Genomic DNA, 17234 nt, shown 5'->3' on the forward strand with positions numbered 1-17234 from the left:
GCCTGCTCTGTTCACAGTGCAGGGGGCAGGGCAGTGGCCTGGAGGCCAGGTGGTGGGGCTGGGGCCCTTCTGGAACCTTTGAAGGGATGCTAATCCTGCAAGGTAGAGAAGACACCGCCCCGCCTCCCGTGTACCCCAGCCCCATGCCCCACACAGCCTGTTCTTCCACACACTTACATAGTCCAAATGCTTTATTGTTCTGCTTATTTGTAAATGCTTACCAACACTGAAAAACACCCAGCCCGGCCCAGGCCACAGGGACCCGGGGCTGGGGAGGAGGGCAGGGGAGGTGGGCTTAGTGTTAAGGCGGCAAAGGGCTGAGGCCAGACAGCTGGAGGCTGGTCCTCCACAGCCCTTTTCCATTATCCTTCGGAGGCTGAAGGGTGGGCAGTGGAGCTCAGGCCAGTCCCTCTGTGGCTCCCTCTTGCCCAGTCCTTCCTTCTGAGAGCTCTGAGCCACCCCCCTTCCTGTCCAGAACTCAACCCTGTAGGACCCAGAGGACACCCTTTGGCTTCCTCTCCCAGGTGCTGGCTGTCCCTCTGGTCATAGATCCCCTGCATCATCCCTTCTGGCTCTAGGCAAGGCACGAGTGAAGGGAGAGGGCTGGCGTGGAGTGCCGCAGGCTGCGCGACTGGGGACTAGACACAGGCAGGGGGTGGGGAGGTGCTCAGTCCTTTCCCCCTGCATGAGATGACCCTGCGCCTGGGCTGGAGAGACGATGGCGCGTACCCTCAGATGGCCCATCACTGAGCAGTGGGCTCAGCCATGGAGCCGCTGCAGTTAGTATGTAACCATGACAATGAAGCAATCACCATGGAGACCATGGTGATGGTTCTCCAACCAGGGAATGGGGCTGGAACCTCAAGGGTGACACTTGAAGTGTCTGTCCCTCAAGCAAATTAAAAACATAGAAACGAGGGAGACAGTGAGGCAGAGGGCGCTGGAGCAGTGCGCTGCCTGCGCTGCTGCCCCCGTGGGGTGGCTCTGCTCGGCCCCAAGGCCCTGCAGGGCGGAGGCAAGAGGATCTTTGGCAGAATCTGGTACCATAATTAGTCCTTTACAAAGAGAAAACAGACTGGGGAGAGCAGGTCAGACTGAGCCTCTGTGGCAGTTCCTCCACGGTGTGGGCCAGGCACTGGGCAGCATTCTGAACAGGAACTGCGAGTTCTGGGCTCCCAGGAGGCAGCAAGTCCCCTCCCACCTTCCTCTTCTGAGCCCAGAAACTCACAGGACTGAATCCCTACAGAGTACCACAAAGTCTTCTTGCACAAAGGCCCTGGCCGCTCCGCTACATCCTGCTCCTGTGAGGGCTGGCGCCCGCTGTGCAGCTGCCCACAGGGGCCAGCAGAGCAGCAAGAGGCTGGCGTGGGTCCTGGGGCCAGTCTGAGGGTCCCGGAGGCCACAGCAGTCAGTTCATAAACTGAGTGTAGCCCTCAGCCCCTGTGACGATGACATCCATCCAGATGCGCATGGCCTCCGCAGACGGGGCCACCATGTAGTACAGTCGGTCATGGGTCTTCACGCAGAAGGTGAGGGCTGGGTTCGGGCTCTGTCAAGGGAAGAGAGGAAGGGCTGAGGCAGGACTCGCCAGCCTGGAATATTCTCCTCACCTGCCTCCTGTCTGCCTTTCCCTCAGCCCCAGGAAACCCCAGAGCTGAAGGCTATGTCCACACGCCCCAGGTGGAATGTTCCCCTTCTCACATCATGGCAGTCATGGGCTCTCTGTACCGGTTTTCTTTTTTTAGTACCAGGAATTGAATTGAACTCGGGGATACTCAACCACCAAGCCACATCCCCAGCCCTTTTTTGTATTTTATTTAGAGACAGGATCTCACTGAGTTGCTTAGTGCCTCACCCTTGCTGAGGCTGACATTGAACTCATGATCCTCCTGCCTCAGCCTCCCAAGTCACAGGAATTACTGTTTGTTGGTCCCCCTCCAGTTTCAGAAGGGAGTACGAAAGAATAGATCACAAGAAGATACTCCAGTGGGGACCAGAGTTTTTCAGCAAAAAAGAGGCAGGAAAGAGCTATCAGCAAGGTGCCAGGAAGGGACCCAAAGAGCAGAGGTCAGGATAGAGCTGGCATGGGAGGAGCTGTTGAGAGAAAGGTGGCACGCAGTAGGGCTGCTGGTCCCCTGCCCCAGACACCTCTTGTTCCCTCCCAGATCTAGTCTGAGGCCCCTCGACCCCTTTTAGCTCCCCGCTCTGCACTGCCCGCCCCCGCCCCCCACAGCCCAACATCCTGCTGCCACCAGACTCAAGCCCACAGGGGCTTCTTGCTCTCTCTCCTCCCTCAGGCCTGGGCAAGTTAGAGCGATGGAGGGGAGAGTCAAGGTCAGGACAGTGGACTCGGAGGTGTTAATGTATGTAGCTATGGTTACAGGCACATGGGGAGGGGTACCTCAGTCACCATAGTGAAGTGGAAAAACCTCTTCTGAGAAGGAAGAGGGAGAAAGGAAGAGAAAAGTGACAAAAAGAACAGGGACTCGGCCGGAGCCTCCACAGAGGGCAGGCTGGAGGCCTTTGCTCCCAGAGTCCAGCTGGCCCACCCTTCCCTGTGGCGGCCCCTGCTGCCCCCCTCTGGTGCTCCACCTCTGACCTTGGCTGCACTGCGCAGGTGGTCATAGTACACTTCCTCGATGGCCTGGAAGTAGATGACCCCCTTCAGCTTCGTCTCATGCTTGTCTGCAAAGGGAATAAGGTCCAGGTGAGGAGGCCCACCATCCTTCAGGACCCGGGCCTGAACTTCCCCGTCTGGGAAACGGGGTGATGGTCCTAGCCTCCTGGACGCCGAAACAGTGCTCAAAAAGGGAGCCCCGAAGACATGGATAATGCTTAGCACATAATTAGAGAAATGCAAAGTAGAACTCTAGAGACAGGCCTCTGCTCACCTGTCAGAATGGCAAAAGTATACAAAAAAACACACACCACACTTTTGGCAAGGCTATGGAGAAAGAGGCAGTTTAATAAATGAAAATGGGAATACAAACTAGTAAAACACTTTTGGACAATTTTTTCATGTCTATCAAAATTAGAAAGTCAAGGCAAGTCGTACATGCCTGTAATCCCAACTACTCTTGCTCCATCTCCAGCCCTTTTTATTTTTTGAGAAAGGTTTTCAATAAGTTGCTTAGGGCAGTGCTAAGTTGCTGAGGCTGGCCCCATATTTGCAGTCCTTCTGCCTCAACTTCCCAAGTTGCTGGGATTACAGGCATGTACCACGGCACCTGGCCTATATTTTGATTCTTTAACCATATAGATACATTTACTTCATTTTAAAACAGAAAGAAGGCACAACACAGATCCCTGAAGTGCTCCATAGCACACAGCATCCAGAGGTCAGGGGTGGCAGGAAGTGGGAGCATGGCCATTGGAAGCAAGAGCAACAGGAAGGGAGAACTCAGGGCCTCGGCCGTCTTTGTGTGGCAAACACTGCGCCATCGCTACAACCGATGCCCTCAACCACCAGCCTGTGTCCGGCAGGAGAGGTCGCGCCAATCTCTAACTCAAAGGTCAGAACCGCAGTAAGCCCCTCTCCGTGGGCTCCTTGGGTAACTTTAAGCCCGAGTCGTGGCCCACCTGCACCCGTGTCATGGCCGCATTGCCTTCTTGCTCCAGCCACCTAATGTGCCATCCTCCACCACTCTTCTTCCAAGAAAATCTAAGCCTGCCGCTTCAGCCAGCCGCCTCCTCAGCTTGGCAAAGCCCTCTCACAGACTGGTGCCAACGCGACCCGCCAGCTTGTCTCACAACCTCCCCTGCAAGGCCAAGTTCTGTGGAGCTGGCCCAGCTTCTCACTATTCCCTTAACAGCACACGGAAATGGCCTCCTGCCCATTCCCTTGGCAAACTCCTATGTGATCTTCAAGACCCATTGCATGTGTGACTACTATGATGCACTCTCCACATAGAATCTACTAAGCTGAATTGGACCTTCCTCCATTCGTGAATCCGCCTCGCTAACACCAATAGGTTCCAGGCCCACAGCAGGCACTCAATCATTGTGGAGTGAATGAGCCCTAGGCCCTGGTGTCTGGAGGGAATTCAGAAATTCCTCTCCTAGGAAACTGTGGCACAATGGGGAGAAGGCACAGACAGCTTGTTCATTGGCAGGCGTAGCTGGGGAGTCCACGTGCACCTACGCATCCTGGGTTGCCAAGAGTATTAACGTGAGAACACACACAAAGTATGCGGCGTGGTGTCTGGCACATATTGCACATCTGTCACTGCATCATTATACTCTGGGCTGATGTCACACGGCAGACAGACCCTGGATCATGGGAGGAGCTCAGAGGAGGGTGGGAACCTCTGCAGTAAGGTAGAGCCACGGAGGCTTTGCAGAGGCAGTGTCTGACCTGATCCAGTCCAGGGGCTTCCAGCAGGAGGCAGGAGGTGGTATAGGCTGAACAGGCCAGGCCCCTCCAGTCCGGATCCAGCCCCACGCCCATCTCCATCTCTTCCTCGGGACAAGGACTCTGGCTCCAGGCCTGGCCAATAGCTAGGTTCCCGTTATCTCCTATTCCTTCCTTCACTGGAAATAGTAACACGCTCTGCCTCCACTTCCTTACCACCCACCTATCCTTGATCTTGTGCAATCTGGCTCCTGCCCCAAGCACAGCAGAAACGTTTCTCTCCACAAGCTCCAGTCCCTGAGTCTAATGGCCTTCGGGCCACATCATACTTGGCCTTTCGTGCAGCATTCAGTAATGCTGGTGACACCCCCGGCTTCCAAATGCCTGCCCCTTTGGCTGGCTTCCTTCCCTGTATTCACTGCCTGCCTGAACTCGGTCCCCTTTTATTTCAAAAACAGTAAGGAAGGTCACATATGCCAAGAGCCAGCCCTGTGGCACCTGACATATGGTGGCACTGGTTTCCTGCTGCCTGCCTCTCCTGTCTCTGCTGGTCTCTCCCCCTTTCCCAAGCGGAGGCCTGCCCTGGATACAGCTCTCTCTCTCTCCTCTGCTTTACCTCGCAGCAGCTGTGAGACCCAGGGAAATATACCTAACTTCTTTGGGCCTCAATTTTCTTCTTTGTAAAATGGGTGTAAACCTATGCTTTTCTTGTAGGCTTGTTACAAAAATTAAATCACTAAATCAATGCATAGAGAGTGCTTAGCCCAGCTCCTGGCTCATACAAGTACCTGATAAACAGGATCTGTTATATTGTAGTTGTTATTATTATCAGTCCAACAAATTCGGCTATCACTCTGCCTCTAATACTTTTTCCACACCTAGAAGTCTCGGAGGACCACAACATCAATAGGCCAAACCTGGAGCTCATCTCCCCAGCTGTGTTTCTCTCTCTCCCAAAAAAGTCCCTCTACCTTCTCAGCCCAGGTAGAAAGGTGGGGACACCTGTGCCTCTTCGTCTCTACACCTAGAGCCCAGGGAGGTCAGGAAAGGCTTCTTGGGGTATGTGTGTGTGGGGGGGTGATACTTGATAAGGGACCAGGTTAGAGGAAGAAGTGGAACACTCCACATCTGGGCTTCCATGATACCAAATCCTGCAGCCTTTCCCCACTTCCAGGTTTCTAGTGGGATTGCTCTTCCTGGATTTGTGGCAGTGGGACTGTGTGACTCACTGAAAGGCCCCACCCATGGCTTTTGAACAGTTATGATGTGTGTCACTTCTAAGCTGGGGTATTTAATGCCAATGCAAGGCCCATTTAAGTATCTCTTTTCCCTCTGTCACTGTGGCCAGCAATGGTCTAGAAAGACATATTCTAAAGCAAAGACAACCCACAATGTACACCACATACATACTGGGAATAAAAAGGAAGACTGAAATTCTGAGCTACCAGAATTTGAGAACTGGTTGTTACTACAGCTTATCCTTGCTTAACCTGACTAGGATATACTCCAAGAGATAAAAGTCCAAAAGGAGTTCCAGGGATAGAAATTACACCAGAGACAGAAGAAAGGGAGTTGAGGGAGCAGTGGGGGCCAGTTGTCTATCCCTGGACTATCCTGAGTGCCCCTTGGCACTGCTTAACTGCTTATCTTGGATAATTTCTAAGGGAACTTATCCAAAAGGGCATCCTCAGCCCACCCTGTGCACCTGCATTGTGCGGGGTGTCCCCTATCAGCAAACCCACTGTGTTTTGTTTTAATCTTTGTTCAGTGTTTGCCTTCATGATAGTGAGTTCCAAGGGACAGAGCTGTGGCCACTTTGCTTATCATCAGAACTTACAGTGGTACCTAGAATTTGTCAGATGCTCAGTAACACTGAGCGAATGAATGAATGAACGAATAACTAAATGGAGGTGAAGACGTAGACTCCATACACTTTCAGGAAGGGAAGGTCAGTTGTCCTGGGTGTTAAATCCCAGGGGTCCCAGTTCTGGGGGGCCCCAGGTGGTACTCACCCACATAGTAGGAAAGGGTGCGCTTGAGCCGGTCAAAGACAAACCAGCGCTTCTTCCAGGATTTAATCTTTCCACCCATCTTGACCAAGTAGCCACGGCAGACCTGGTGGGAAGCAGGAGTAAGAAAGGACCCAGAGCACAGCCCCTAAATCCTTCTCCCTGAGCAGCCTCCATAAGTATGTGCTGTCCCCTGCGCCTGTATCCTCAGGGGCTGTTCCCAGTATTTCTTCAGGCCCCAACCTCTCATTAGGTCTGGGACACAGACCTCGTCAGGCTGGGAAAGGAACAGAGGCCACTATCCCAAGACCCCAGGAATGCCTCTGATCACAGGACCCTGTCCCCAGCAGTCTGGGGCCACATCAGCCTAGTACCTTACTGCTGAGCACCACATGCAAGCAGGTATCCACACCATGGCCTGATGACTCGATGTGGGTCTTCAGGTCAAAGTCCTCCTTCCGGATAGGCAGGTAGCGGGTCAGGGGCCGTGCCTGGAGCAGGGGGCAGAGTCAGCATTCTCTTCTCTTTCCCCATCATTCCCTTGTCCTGGTCCTATGGCTTCTCCTGCATCCCCTACAACCTGGCACTCTCTCCCAACCCTCACTCTGTCTCTCAGGTTTCACAGGCCTGATGGCAAAAGTGAAGACTTACATGCTAACTCTACTTAGGCCTGAGCAAAATGCCAATTGAATCCTTGCCTCAGTTTCCCCACCTGGGACCAAGACAGTCATCCTCACCTGGCTCCTGCCCCTCCTTCCTCCTCCCTCCTGGGCTGAACAAAAGACCTGATGTGAACATCCTCCAAGAAAAGAAGTCCAATAAGAAATCTGCTCTCTAGAGCCGGGGTGTAACTTGGTGGTGGTATGTGCAAGGCCATGGTCTAATCCCCAGAAATGTAAAAAACAATAAAGCTGGGCATGATGGCACACACCCGTAATGCCATTGACTCGAGAGGCTGAGACAGGAGGATTGCAAGTTCAAAGCTAGCCTAAGCAACTTAGTGAGGCCCTGTCTCAAAAAATGAAAAGGGTTGGCGATGTGCTAAAGCCCCTGGATTCAATCCCTAGAACCCCTAAAAGTAAATAAATAGATAAAATAAACCTGCTCTCCAAATTCAAGTCTTATTCCCATCTGGGCCTCACTATCCTTACATGTAAAAGGATGATCACTAAGGCCTGCTCCACTTCCCACACTAACTAGAATCCTCAGTCAAGTGGAATGTTTTTTTACTCTTCCTTTCCTCATAGAATCTTAAAACAGCAGGAAAAGGAAAATCACAAATTAGTTAAAGAAACATAGAACATACAACTTCTAGAAGGAACCCCAAAGATGGACTGACTCTAGCCCCTCTCTGATACCAGACACTGGCATCCCCTGCAGCATGACTGAGCCACAGAACAGGGACTGGAAGAGACCGTCACCAACTGAGGTAGGAAAAGAGAATTAGGCATTTGACAAAGATTCTGAGCTGAGCACAGTGTAATCCCAGCGACTCGGGAGGCTGAGACAGGAGGATCACAAGTTCAAGGCCAGCCTCAGCAATTTAGCAAGATCCTGTCTCAAAACAAAAAATAAAATAAAAAAGGAGCTGGGGTTGTGGCTGAGTGGCAAAGCACCCCAGGATTCAATCCCCAGTACCAAAAAGAAAGAAAGAAAAAAGATTCTGACAACAGAAGTGAACTGACGGAGTCCCTGATTGTTTCTTAATTCCCAAACCCACCCAGGTGATTTGCCCTTTAGCACTTATGTTGTTGCACTGCAGAAAACAGGTGACTGCTTGTCACCACTGTGGGGAGATCCCAGAGAACCCCCACCTGGGGAGGCCTGCAGAGAACCCATCAGAAAGGACGGCTCATCTGGATCCTACAGGTCCTCACAGGGCCAGGGGTTGGGAGCAGGGACACAGGTAGATGCCCTTTCCCAGCCCTATTTCTCCTTCTCCTGGCCCGCGTTTCCTGTGGAAGGGCTGGCTTGGGGCAAGGAGGGAATCTCTGTCCGAGGAGAAGCTATGGCCAGGCTCTTGGAGTTGTGAACCCAAAGTCAGAGTGAGGTCATCTACCAACAAGGGATGGAGTGCAAAGATCCCATGCGGCTAGGGTCAGGACACCGTGGGGTGCCATATGCAAGACAGGCAGCAGGGCAAGTGGGCGAGAGCGGGCAGCACAAATTCACAAAGTGGATGGGGGGCCAGAGAGAAGCCAAGGACGTCACACTGACTCTTGACTCTCAGCTCCCATGTCTCAGAGGCCTGTCCAGACCCTCTTCTCTGACCCCAAGGCTCTGTAGGTGGCCTGCCACAACCTCACAACTCACCCACCACCACACACACACACACACACACACACGGACTTGAACAAGCTCCAGTGGGTCTGTTTCGGGGGACCAACGGCAATCTTTCGGGAGAACAAGTTTGACAGCCCACCAGAGGACATCCATCCTCCTCTTCAGCCTGCACTGTCTATCTGACCATTGCCCTACCCCAGCACCCACTCACCTGAGAAAACTGTTTCTCCCGCATCTTGACCTCCTTCTCCACCAGCTGCTGCCTCCGAGCGCTCTCACTCTGCAGCCTCCGTTCCACCTGTTCCCGCCTCCGCCGCTCCTCCTCCAGGGCCTGCCTGCGCAGCTCCATCTCCCTCTCCTGTCCCCAAGGTCAGGGGTCAGTTCCCAAGGAAGCCCTCTGTGCCCCCTGCTGGTCCTCCTCAGGCCTGCACAGGGCTACAGGAGGCCTGGGACAGTGGCCAGGGCAGAGGAGGCACTGTCCTCAAAGTTCACCTTCTCTGAAAGCCCTGCTGGCTAAGGATAAGCCCTTTAAAGTATGACTGTCCCGGCTTCCAATGCTGGTTCTGCCACCATTATTACCCTCACAGAATCATTAAACTCTCTAAGCCTCAACTGCCTCATCTGGAAAATGGGTTTAAGAATGCCTATACCTGTCAAGCACAGAGGCACACACCACAAATCCCAGCAGTTCAGGAGGCTGAGGCAGGAGGACTCCAAATTCAAAGCCAGCCTCAGCAACTTAGCAAGGCCCTAAGCAACTTAGCGAGACCCTGTCTCAAAAAATAAAAAGGGCTGGGGATATGGCTCAGTGGTTAAACACCCCTGGTTCAATCCCTGGTATCAAGAAAGGGGGCATGGGGTGGATTAAAGAATGCCTACTCCCAGAATTGTAATAAAAATTAAATGAGATCATGTATATAAATGCCCATCACTGATCCCAGAAGTAAAGTAGCACTCAATAAATAAATGGAGCTCTTAATACTTTATCTGAATTCCTAGAACATGAATTATTTGACAACTTTTTTTGACAGCTAGTATATTCAGTAGTCCTTCCCTTATCACTGATTTAAGGCCCTTGGAAACTTCAAATTAGTTTTTTGTGTAGTTAATATTTGTTGTTGAACCTTAAACTTTATGGGGAAAAAATATGATAGGACACCAAGTTCTCAAAGAACTTATATAAACCATCCCAAAAGGTATCAGGGTCAATAAAACAATTCCTAAATACGGAGCATGTCTCAATACTTTATATGTCTTAACCAATGCTAAAAACTTTGCCATTTGCAATTTCTTCCCAGCTTGAAACTCAGCAGAACATCTTTCCCTCTCCATCCACCAAGAGATGCTTTGTTCTACTTTGATGTAAATAAGACTGAAAGGCACTCTATTCTGGTCTGCCACCTAAATGTTTAGAGTCTTTTAAAACGAACAAACGAAAATCTCTAGCTGCTGACTCTCACTCTCATCTCAAAAGATGCAGAGCAAAAGAAAACAAAATATTTTTTTAAAGTAAGCCAAGAGTGGTGGCTTGAGCCCACAAGTTCAATGAGATCACCTGGGCAACATAGCATGATCCATTAAAATAAATAAATAAATGAAAATAAAGATGCAGAGTGCCTGGTCAGCCTCTGCAGACATTCTGCTGAACTTCTCTCCCAGGCACAACTTCCCTCTGTCTTTTAGTTGCCCAGGATAAACCACTAGTCCCTCTTTTCTGAGTCCCAGCTCCAAGCACACATGAAGAAGATGGGACTTTTCCAGAGCTCCCCAGCCAACACCTCTGCTCTGGCTTGGACAACTGCCTCCTCTCCCATCCTGGGCCTCAACCCCCAGTTCCTGATTTTCGTAACCACCCCCAAGAGGAATGACCTTCTAGACAGAAATCAAACTTCCCATGGTTCCCAAAACTCCACAGAAGGAAGCAATCAGACTGGAAGTTCCCATTCAAGAAATGCCTGCTGGATGGGGTCGCTGTGCTGCCTTCCCCATGCTGAAGAGCTGTGAGGCTACATCCTGGACAAACCTCCTGTGCCCATTTGAGGAACACAGACTTTTTAAATACTCTATTCCCAAGGGAACAATGGGCAGTTAATGGGGTGAAAGGGCTTGGGACAGAGCACAGGCCTTTGGCAGGCGGAGGGCAGCTCTGGGCCCCACTGCCTTCTGCCTCTTGGCCCAAGTTAGCCTCACCCTGGACTCCATGAGCCGGCTCTTCTCTGCATGAGCTTCTTTTAGCATCTTCTCCATCTCCTCAATCTTGCCCGCGTCCAGACCACTGGCACTGGGAGGGAGAGGAAGAGAGGCTGCATCAATGAGCCAAGGGGACATGGCGGAGGCGGTGGGCCTGGCGCGGAGGTACCTGGACATGTTGTCAGGAGAGCAGGCCGAGTTGCCCCCAGTGGAGATGCTGGTCTCCATGCTGTCCGAGCTCTCCAGGCTCAGCGTGTCATAGGCGTGCTCACCCTCGTCCCCACGCTCCCGCCCAGCTGGCAGGTGGTGCAGGATGGAGTGGTGCATGAGTGGGGGGTAGCCCGAGGGGCCTGCCTGGAAGGGCACTGCCCCATGCAGGGCATCCCACTGGCACTGCGCCTCCGCCGCCGCTTTCTGCTTCAGCTCAGCCAGCCGCCGCCGCTGCTCCTCGATCACCTGCTGCCCTGCAGGAGAGACAGGTGGGAGTCACAGTGGGTTCCCCACCCAACCAGGAGAGGAGATACTAGCATCATCACAAATCATCACAGACAGAGGGAGGAGGCGAGCAGGGACAGGTTAACACAGGGCAGCCCTCTCCCAGCACCAGCTTCCCTGAAGCCCCAACAGCTCCAGACCAGCAACCCTGCCCAGGCTTCGCTGCCCGCACAACTGGCCACAGCGCACAGTCTGGTTTCAGCATCCTTTCAGCATCCCGAGCCCACACAGGGCATGAAACTTGTCCAGGTGGTACCCTGGCAGCATGACGGCCAGCTGGCTGCAGCTTACAACCAAGGCCTGAACAGGGGAGCTGGACACATGCACCCACTGCCTGCTAGGGGAGGAAGGAGACGCGGAAGCCATAGGAGCATCGGGTTGCCAATGCAGCCCCCTGCAACGCAGAAGCAAGAGCAACAAGAGCAGGACAGAAGGCACCAGAGACAAGGAGCAGAGCTGAGGGCAGCCTGGGTGAGCTGGAGGGGCAAGGCCAGCGGGCACCCAGAACAGCTCGGCCTGGGAGCCTGCCTGCAGGCAGCAGGGCCCTGGGAAGGACACATCATGCTGATGCTGGGGCGGGGGCTGCCTGGCCAAAGCAATGCCCTCAGTGACCAACGCTCTACCTGCTGGGTCGTCAGTTGGGAGGGGCTCGGCAGGAAGCAACTCGACTGATGTGGGGAACCCCAGGCAGAGGGTACGGAAGAGAGACACAGGGGGTGAGAGGAGAGAGAGGCACAGACATGGGCTTTTCAAAACAACCAAAATGCAAACGAGCAACAGGGACTCCTGGGTCCCCGGAGCCAATGTCTCAGGGAACCATTCTGGAGGTCATCCAATCCATCCCCCTGCCTCCAGACAGGGCAATGTCTAGACCTACTTAGGTCAACAAACACTTCCCTTATTGGCTGGACTCTCTAGGAGAGAACATGTCACAACCCCCTAGACCCTTTGTCCCCTGTTCTGGAGTCTTCTTAATATCCAGTGATGCTCTTCCTTAGGCACCTAATCAAAATCCTTTCTGCTATTGCCCAGAACCCAGTGAAGGAAAAACAGCCTGTGAAAGGTGGGGAGGGGGGTCCCCCAGGGAGCAGTGGGGCTGGCACCATGGCCACTCACCCTTCTGCTGCAGAGCCAGTTGGCGCTTGGTCTCAATGTCCTGCAATGTGGCTGCCAGGTTGCGGGGAAGGCTGCCAGTGCCATTCTGGGTGAGCAGAGCACTCTACAGAGGGAACAGAGGGCCGTCACGGGGGCTCAGCACCCCACCTCACCCCCAAGGCCTGCATGGGTGGTCTTGGCCTCTTCCCAACATGGCAGTCTCCATTTTCCCATCACCCTGTCCTCAGACCTTTGGAGAAGGGCTACGGCCCAGAGTAGCCACGCTGAGCTGTGAGGACGAGGAGGAAGAGCCAGAAGAGGAGGGGAGGGGGCCACTGCGAGTCCGGGGCAGGGGACTGGTGGCCTCACCATCCATCTTGGAACGGTAAACCTGGAGGGAAAAGACACTGCTCTGTGACCTCGGGGTCCCCCACTGGTCACACCCCCTTGTAACCTAGGCAGGCTGTGATCTCAGGTATTGCCTGGCACCGGGTCTCTGAGACCTTCTGGCTCCAGCTAACAAGAGCTTGAGCTTCCTCAGCCAGGCCAGTAGGGAGAGGCTCTCCGCAGCTGCCAGGCCTCCTTCACACACCATTTCTTCCAAAGCCAATCCTTGGCTCAACCCTGGGTCTGAGAAAGGAACTGTAAATTGACCCATGCAAGGAGTCCATGTCAGTCAGGCAGATCTGCATAGGACACCAACTGGAGACCAGTGTCCTTCCAGTCCTCGCTCTGCACTAACAGGCTGTGTGACCTCAGGCCATACACCTCTGGACTCCGGGCCTTGGCTTCCTTATCTGCAAAAGGAAGGGGCAGCTCTAGACTAAATAACTGCCAAGCTCTCTTGCAACACTAACACAGAGAATATGATCTTTGAAGTCAAGAGACCTGACTCTCTGCAACTTTCCAGCCGTGTCACCTTGGCAAGAACACTCATCTTCTCCATGCCCCAGTGTTTGATCCGTAAAATGAGAGTTAACATCATCTCAAAGGTGAGAAGTGAGAGTTAACAACACCTCAAAGGCCTGTGAGGGTAATTAAATGAATGACACCATGTCAGAGTCTCAAGGCAGCTGGACACAGGAGAGGTACCACAGATGTTCTATGAACCAACTTCTCAAAAGGAACATGGAGCCAAATATGGATTACATATGCCAACACATATAATCCTAGCAACTCAGGGGGCTGAGGCAGGAGGTTTGCAAGTTCAAGGCCAGCCTCAGTAACTCAGTGAGGCCCTAAGGATTTAGTGAGACCCTGTCTTAAAACATAAAAAAAGGGTTGGGAATGTGGCTCAGTGGTTAAGTGTCCCCAGGTCATAGCCTTAGAGGTACAGTGCCTTCACTCAAGAATGAATACTGAATGGTGGAATCTCAGGCAGGGCAGCAGGTGGTAGGGCAAAACTTCGGGAGGAGACTACCTATCACCCTGCCCCATGGTCACCAGCTTGCTGCAGGCTCAGGAAGGCCCTGCCCTCTGTGGCAACTCTAAGGAGGCTGGGGCATGTGTCTGGGGATGCAACTTCAGAAGGGGATGTCCCCTTCTTTTCTGTCCCCAAGTGTCACTCCTGAGAAATCAGAAGAACAAAATACTGACTGTTCTCCAAGGACACACTGGTTCTAGCTGCAATAGGCCCAAGAGTGTGTCAGGCCCCCATACTGGGAGGAAAGCTCTGGGGAGAAGCCCCTTCCACCCCCTTCCATCATGTCACCCTAGGACTTAGGAGGCTCATCCTCCAGCTGTCCTAAACACCAAGATAGCTGCCCACAGAGAGTCCCTCATTGCTCTCTCAGGACCCAGAGGCCCTCCTTGCCATGCTGGGATGACCCACTACCCAGAATGCACTCTGTGGCTGAGGGATTAGCAGGAGGACTCAGTGTAGACAGGAGCAAGACTTGGAAGGCTAGATGGTGAGGAGGTTACCTGCAGTTGACGGGAAGCTTTGGCGGGCAGAGGCGGGGGGGAGGAGCGAGGGGAGGCTGCAGTGGGACCAGTCCCCAACCCAGCCATCAGCTCCTGGTACCACTGCTCTAAGTCTACAGCAGGGAGCAGCAGCTTCTCCATCTGAAGGGGCAAGTGGAGGGTGGGGATGAAGAGGAAGGGCCCGGACAGGAGGGGAAAGGTGATGGGAGGAAGAGGGTGCAGGGAGGAGAGGATGGGAGGGAGGATAAAGGAGGGTCAGGAGGGAGAGATGGACAGGGAGGTGAGGGAAGAAAGGAAGGGAGGGAGGGAGAAAGGAGAGCATAAAGAAAAGGAAGAGAAAAACAGTGAGATGACAGTTGGCTTTAAAAGGGCAAAGAGAAACAGGGGACAGCTCCCAGAGCACAGACCCTCACCTGCCAGCCAGCTAGCCAGCCAGCCCTCAGGCACCGTGCAAGCACTCCCCTAGGGCCAGCCCAGGGCCAAGGCCGGCAAACAAGGGTGGCACACACATAAACAGCCAGCCAGCCAAGGTGGGGCAGCCAGAACACACAGACCACCGACCTTGGGTGAAGGCGTGATGGAAGCGAAGGAGGAGGGCAGCGCGGGAGGAAGGCAGGTGGCGGGAACCAGGTCCCGAGAGGCAGAGGCCCAGGGAGGCAGGCCCGGCGCGAGGGCTGGGGGTGTGGGTGAGGTGCCCCACAGCACCTTTAGCTGCTCAAGCGTCACGTACTTGGGGGAAGGCCAGATGCAGAAGGGAACATAAGAGGTTAATGGGACTGGAACCCAAGAGACACCCTTCCCACAGGGGAGGGAAAGGGAGGAAGCACAGAGCAGAGTCCAGCCTAGGACGGCCAGAGTCCCTGGGCAGGATGCCTTCCCAGAGCAGAAGGCCCGCTCCTCTTGGGGCCATCAGGAGCTGAGGACAGCTCCCTAGGCTCAAGGGAGAAAGGGAACCAGTCTTGACCCTGCTGTGCCAACGTCCTTCTCCCTTATTGCTGAAGACAGACCCTGCTGTTCCTCCACCCCCACCCAGGCCCAAGGGGAAATGGAGGGCATCCACAAGGAGGCCCTTGGGCACAGATGGGCACACTCAGTGGCTGGTACCTCACTCTCAGGCAGGGGCTGTGTGAGCACGCTGGGGGAGGTGGCAGAAGCATAAGGGTCCAAGCGGAAGCACAGCTGGAAAACCTCTGCCAGGCTCACATACTCCTAGGATGCCCAAGGGGGCAATGGAGGGGGGCAGAAAAAAGGTTAACAGGGTTGAACCAGGTCTCTAGCATCCCACATTCCATGCCAGGCACAGAGCCATCACTCTATGTCAAAACAGAGCCCAGAGCAGGAGTAGGATGCTCACGGTAGCCACCGAGGGCTTTGAAAGTGAAGAAACTTGGAGAGGCCTGACTGCTGAAGGCTCCTCCTGACCTCCACTTTGGGGACCAAACTGGCATTTAGTCACTGTCTCCAGAATATCCTAAAGGCCCATCCCTGAGTCCTGGCTAAGGCAGGTGAATAAGCTCAGAGAAGATCTTCCAAAAGCCCACAAGGAGCAGCACCCAGTACCTAGAAACCCTACCCATCTTAACCGCTGAGCATCCCCAGTGGGGCACACACATGCAGCATCGAACACGGGACACACTGTTCCCCAGGGCCCCTCACACCCCATTCACCAGGGCAGAATTGGAAAAGAGCGAGTAAGTGGAGACCCCACTAGGGCCTCAGAAGGCAACCTCTGAGAAAGAGCAACTAAAAGCCCTGGCAGGAATATGGGCCCACTGCCTAGGGTAAGTACTTGCAAAGATGTCGGCACACTTGACTCTGAGTTGGGGGACAAGGACAGTCATACTTAGAACTTAGAACCTGAGCTTATCTATGTGCTGGAGGCACAGCAGGCACCCACAATATATGCTGGATCAAAGCATAGATTCCTTGGCCTGCCCTATGCAGGGCACCCACGCAGGATGAGCTCCACAGCCAGACTGTCCTTTGGGGTAACTTAAAGGGAAAATGAGCCAGAGTGTCCAGTGTATTGTGAAAATTGATGAGTGGCATGCAGAATACACGCAAATTTAATATGCAAATCAATGTTCTCATTTTGCAAAGGCTGATTAGGCACTCTGTGACGACAAAATGGCACACTCACACAAACTCCCACACTCTGCCCAGCGAAAGGATAGTCATCACACGCCCTTCAGCTGGGCCCTAGGGAGGAGCTGTAGGCAGGAGCTCAGTGGGCACGCAGACAAGGCAGCGGGCAAAGAAGAGCAGGCAGTTAGCTGCAATTACCTCTTGTGCTTTGGGGCAGAGTGGAGTGGAAGCAGACAGGGTGAAGGAGACAGAGGAGACCCCAGCCTGAGAAGACCCCGAGAATGGGCCCAGAGCCTTGGTCCCCAGCCCCATTTCTGAGGATTCGGAGATGAGCAGCTGAGCCTATAGGGAGGGTACATGGTGAGGGGCTCAGCCCAGTCAGCCCACTCAGGCCTAAACTGCTTGTGCAATGAAAGAGATAGGAAGGCTGGAGAGAGGTCCGGAAACCTATCCTAGGTGTACTTCACACACAGCATGTACAGATGGGGAAAGAACTGCTTGAGGGGCCTCAATGCCCACTTCTGAGATGAAAGCCTGTCTCCAGACTACAGCCTAGGGAACCCCAGCATCGGGACCTCTTGATCCCTACCCTGCCCCTTGAGATAAGTCCACACAGCCCCGTACCCCACCAAACCTCTGAGCTGTCCACCAGGCCCCTCACAAAAATTCAGCCCCCAAAATGATGAGATTGATGACTCCCGAAAGCAACTAACAGGAAGCAAGTTGGTGGCCACAGACAGCCAATCCCAGACCTCAGGGAACTCCTCAAATCTCTCCATTCAGGAAGATATCATTGGGGTGAA

The 17234-nt window shown here is 53.6% G+C and overlaps 1 protein-coding gene across 50 annotated transcripts in view; it reads right to left on the bottom strand.

Moving 5' to 3' along the window:
- Nucleotides 1-173: 173 nt before the first annotated feature.
- PHLDB1 (pleckstrin homology like domain family B member 1) overlaps nucleotides 174-17234 on the bottom strand; it is a 47527-nt gene continuing 30466 nt past the window's right edge. For 7 of the 50 annotated variants that reach the window (XM_081271577.1, XM_081271581.1, XM_081271555.1 and 4 more), the window contains 14 exons: nucleotides 16630-16773; nucleotides 14908-15075; nucleotides 14347-14487; nucleotides 12674-12814; nucleotides 12445-12547; nucleotides 11952-11996; nucleotides 11003-11297; nucleotides 10834-10924; nucleotides 8855-9001; nucleotides 6735-6851; nucleotides 6364-6466; nucleotides 2600-2685; nucleotides 2402-2434; nucleotides 174-1549 (listed from right to left, as the gene is read on the bottom strand). In XM_081271577.1, coding sequence (XP_081127703.1) covers nucleotides 1409-1549; nucleotides 2402-2434; nucleotides 2600-2685; nucleotides 6364-6466; nucleotides 6735-6851; nucleotides 8855-9001; nucleotides 10834-10924; nucleotides 11003-11297; nucleotides 11952-11996; nucleotides 12445-12547; nucleotides 12674-12814; nucleotides 14347-14487; nucleotides 14908-15075; nucleotides 16630-16773 — 1755 coding nt within the window. In that variant the 3' untranslated portion in view covers nucleotides 174-1408. The remainder of the gene's footprint in view (nucleotides 1550-2401; nucleotides 2435-2599; nucleotides 2686-6363; nucleotides 6467-6734; nucleotides 6852-8854; nucleotides 9002-10833; nucleotides 10925-11002; nucleotides 11298-11951; nucleotides 11997-12444; nucleotides 12548-12673; nucleotides 12815-14346; nucleotides 14488-14907; nucleotides 15076-16629; nucleotides 16774-17234) is intronic. The other 43 variants (XM_081271552.1, XM_081271569.1, XM_081271559.1 and 40 more) reach the window with 19 other exon arrangements.

This window comes from Spermophilus citellus (assembly GCF_964194105.1).
Source record: "Spermophilus citellus genome assembly, chromosome: 2".
Lineage (NCBI taxonomy): Eukaryota > Metazoa > Chordata > Mammalia > Rodentia > Sciuridae > Spermophilus > Spermophilus citellus.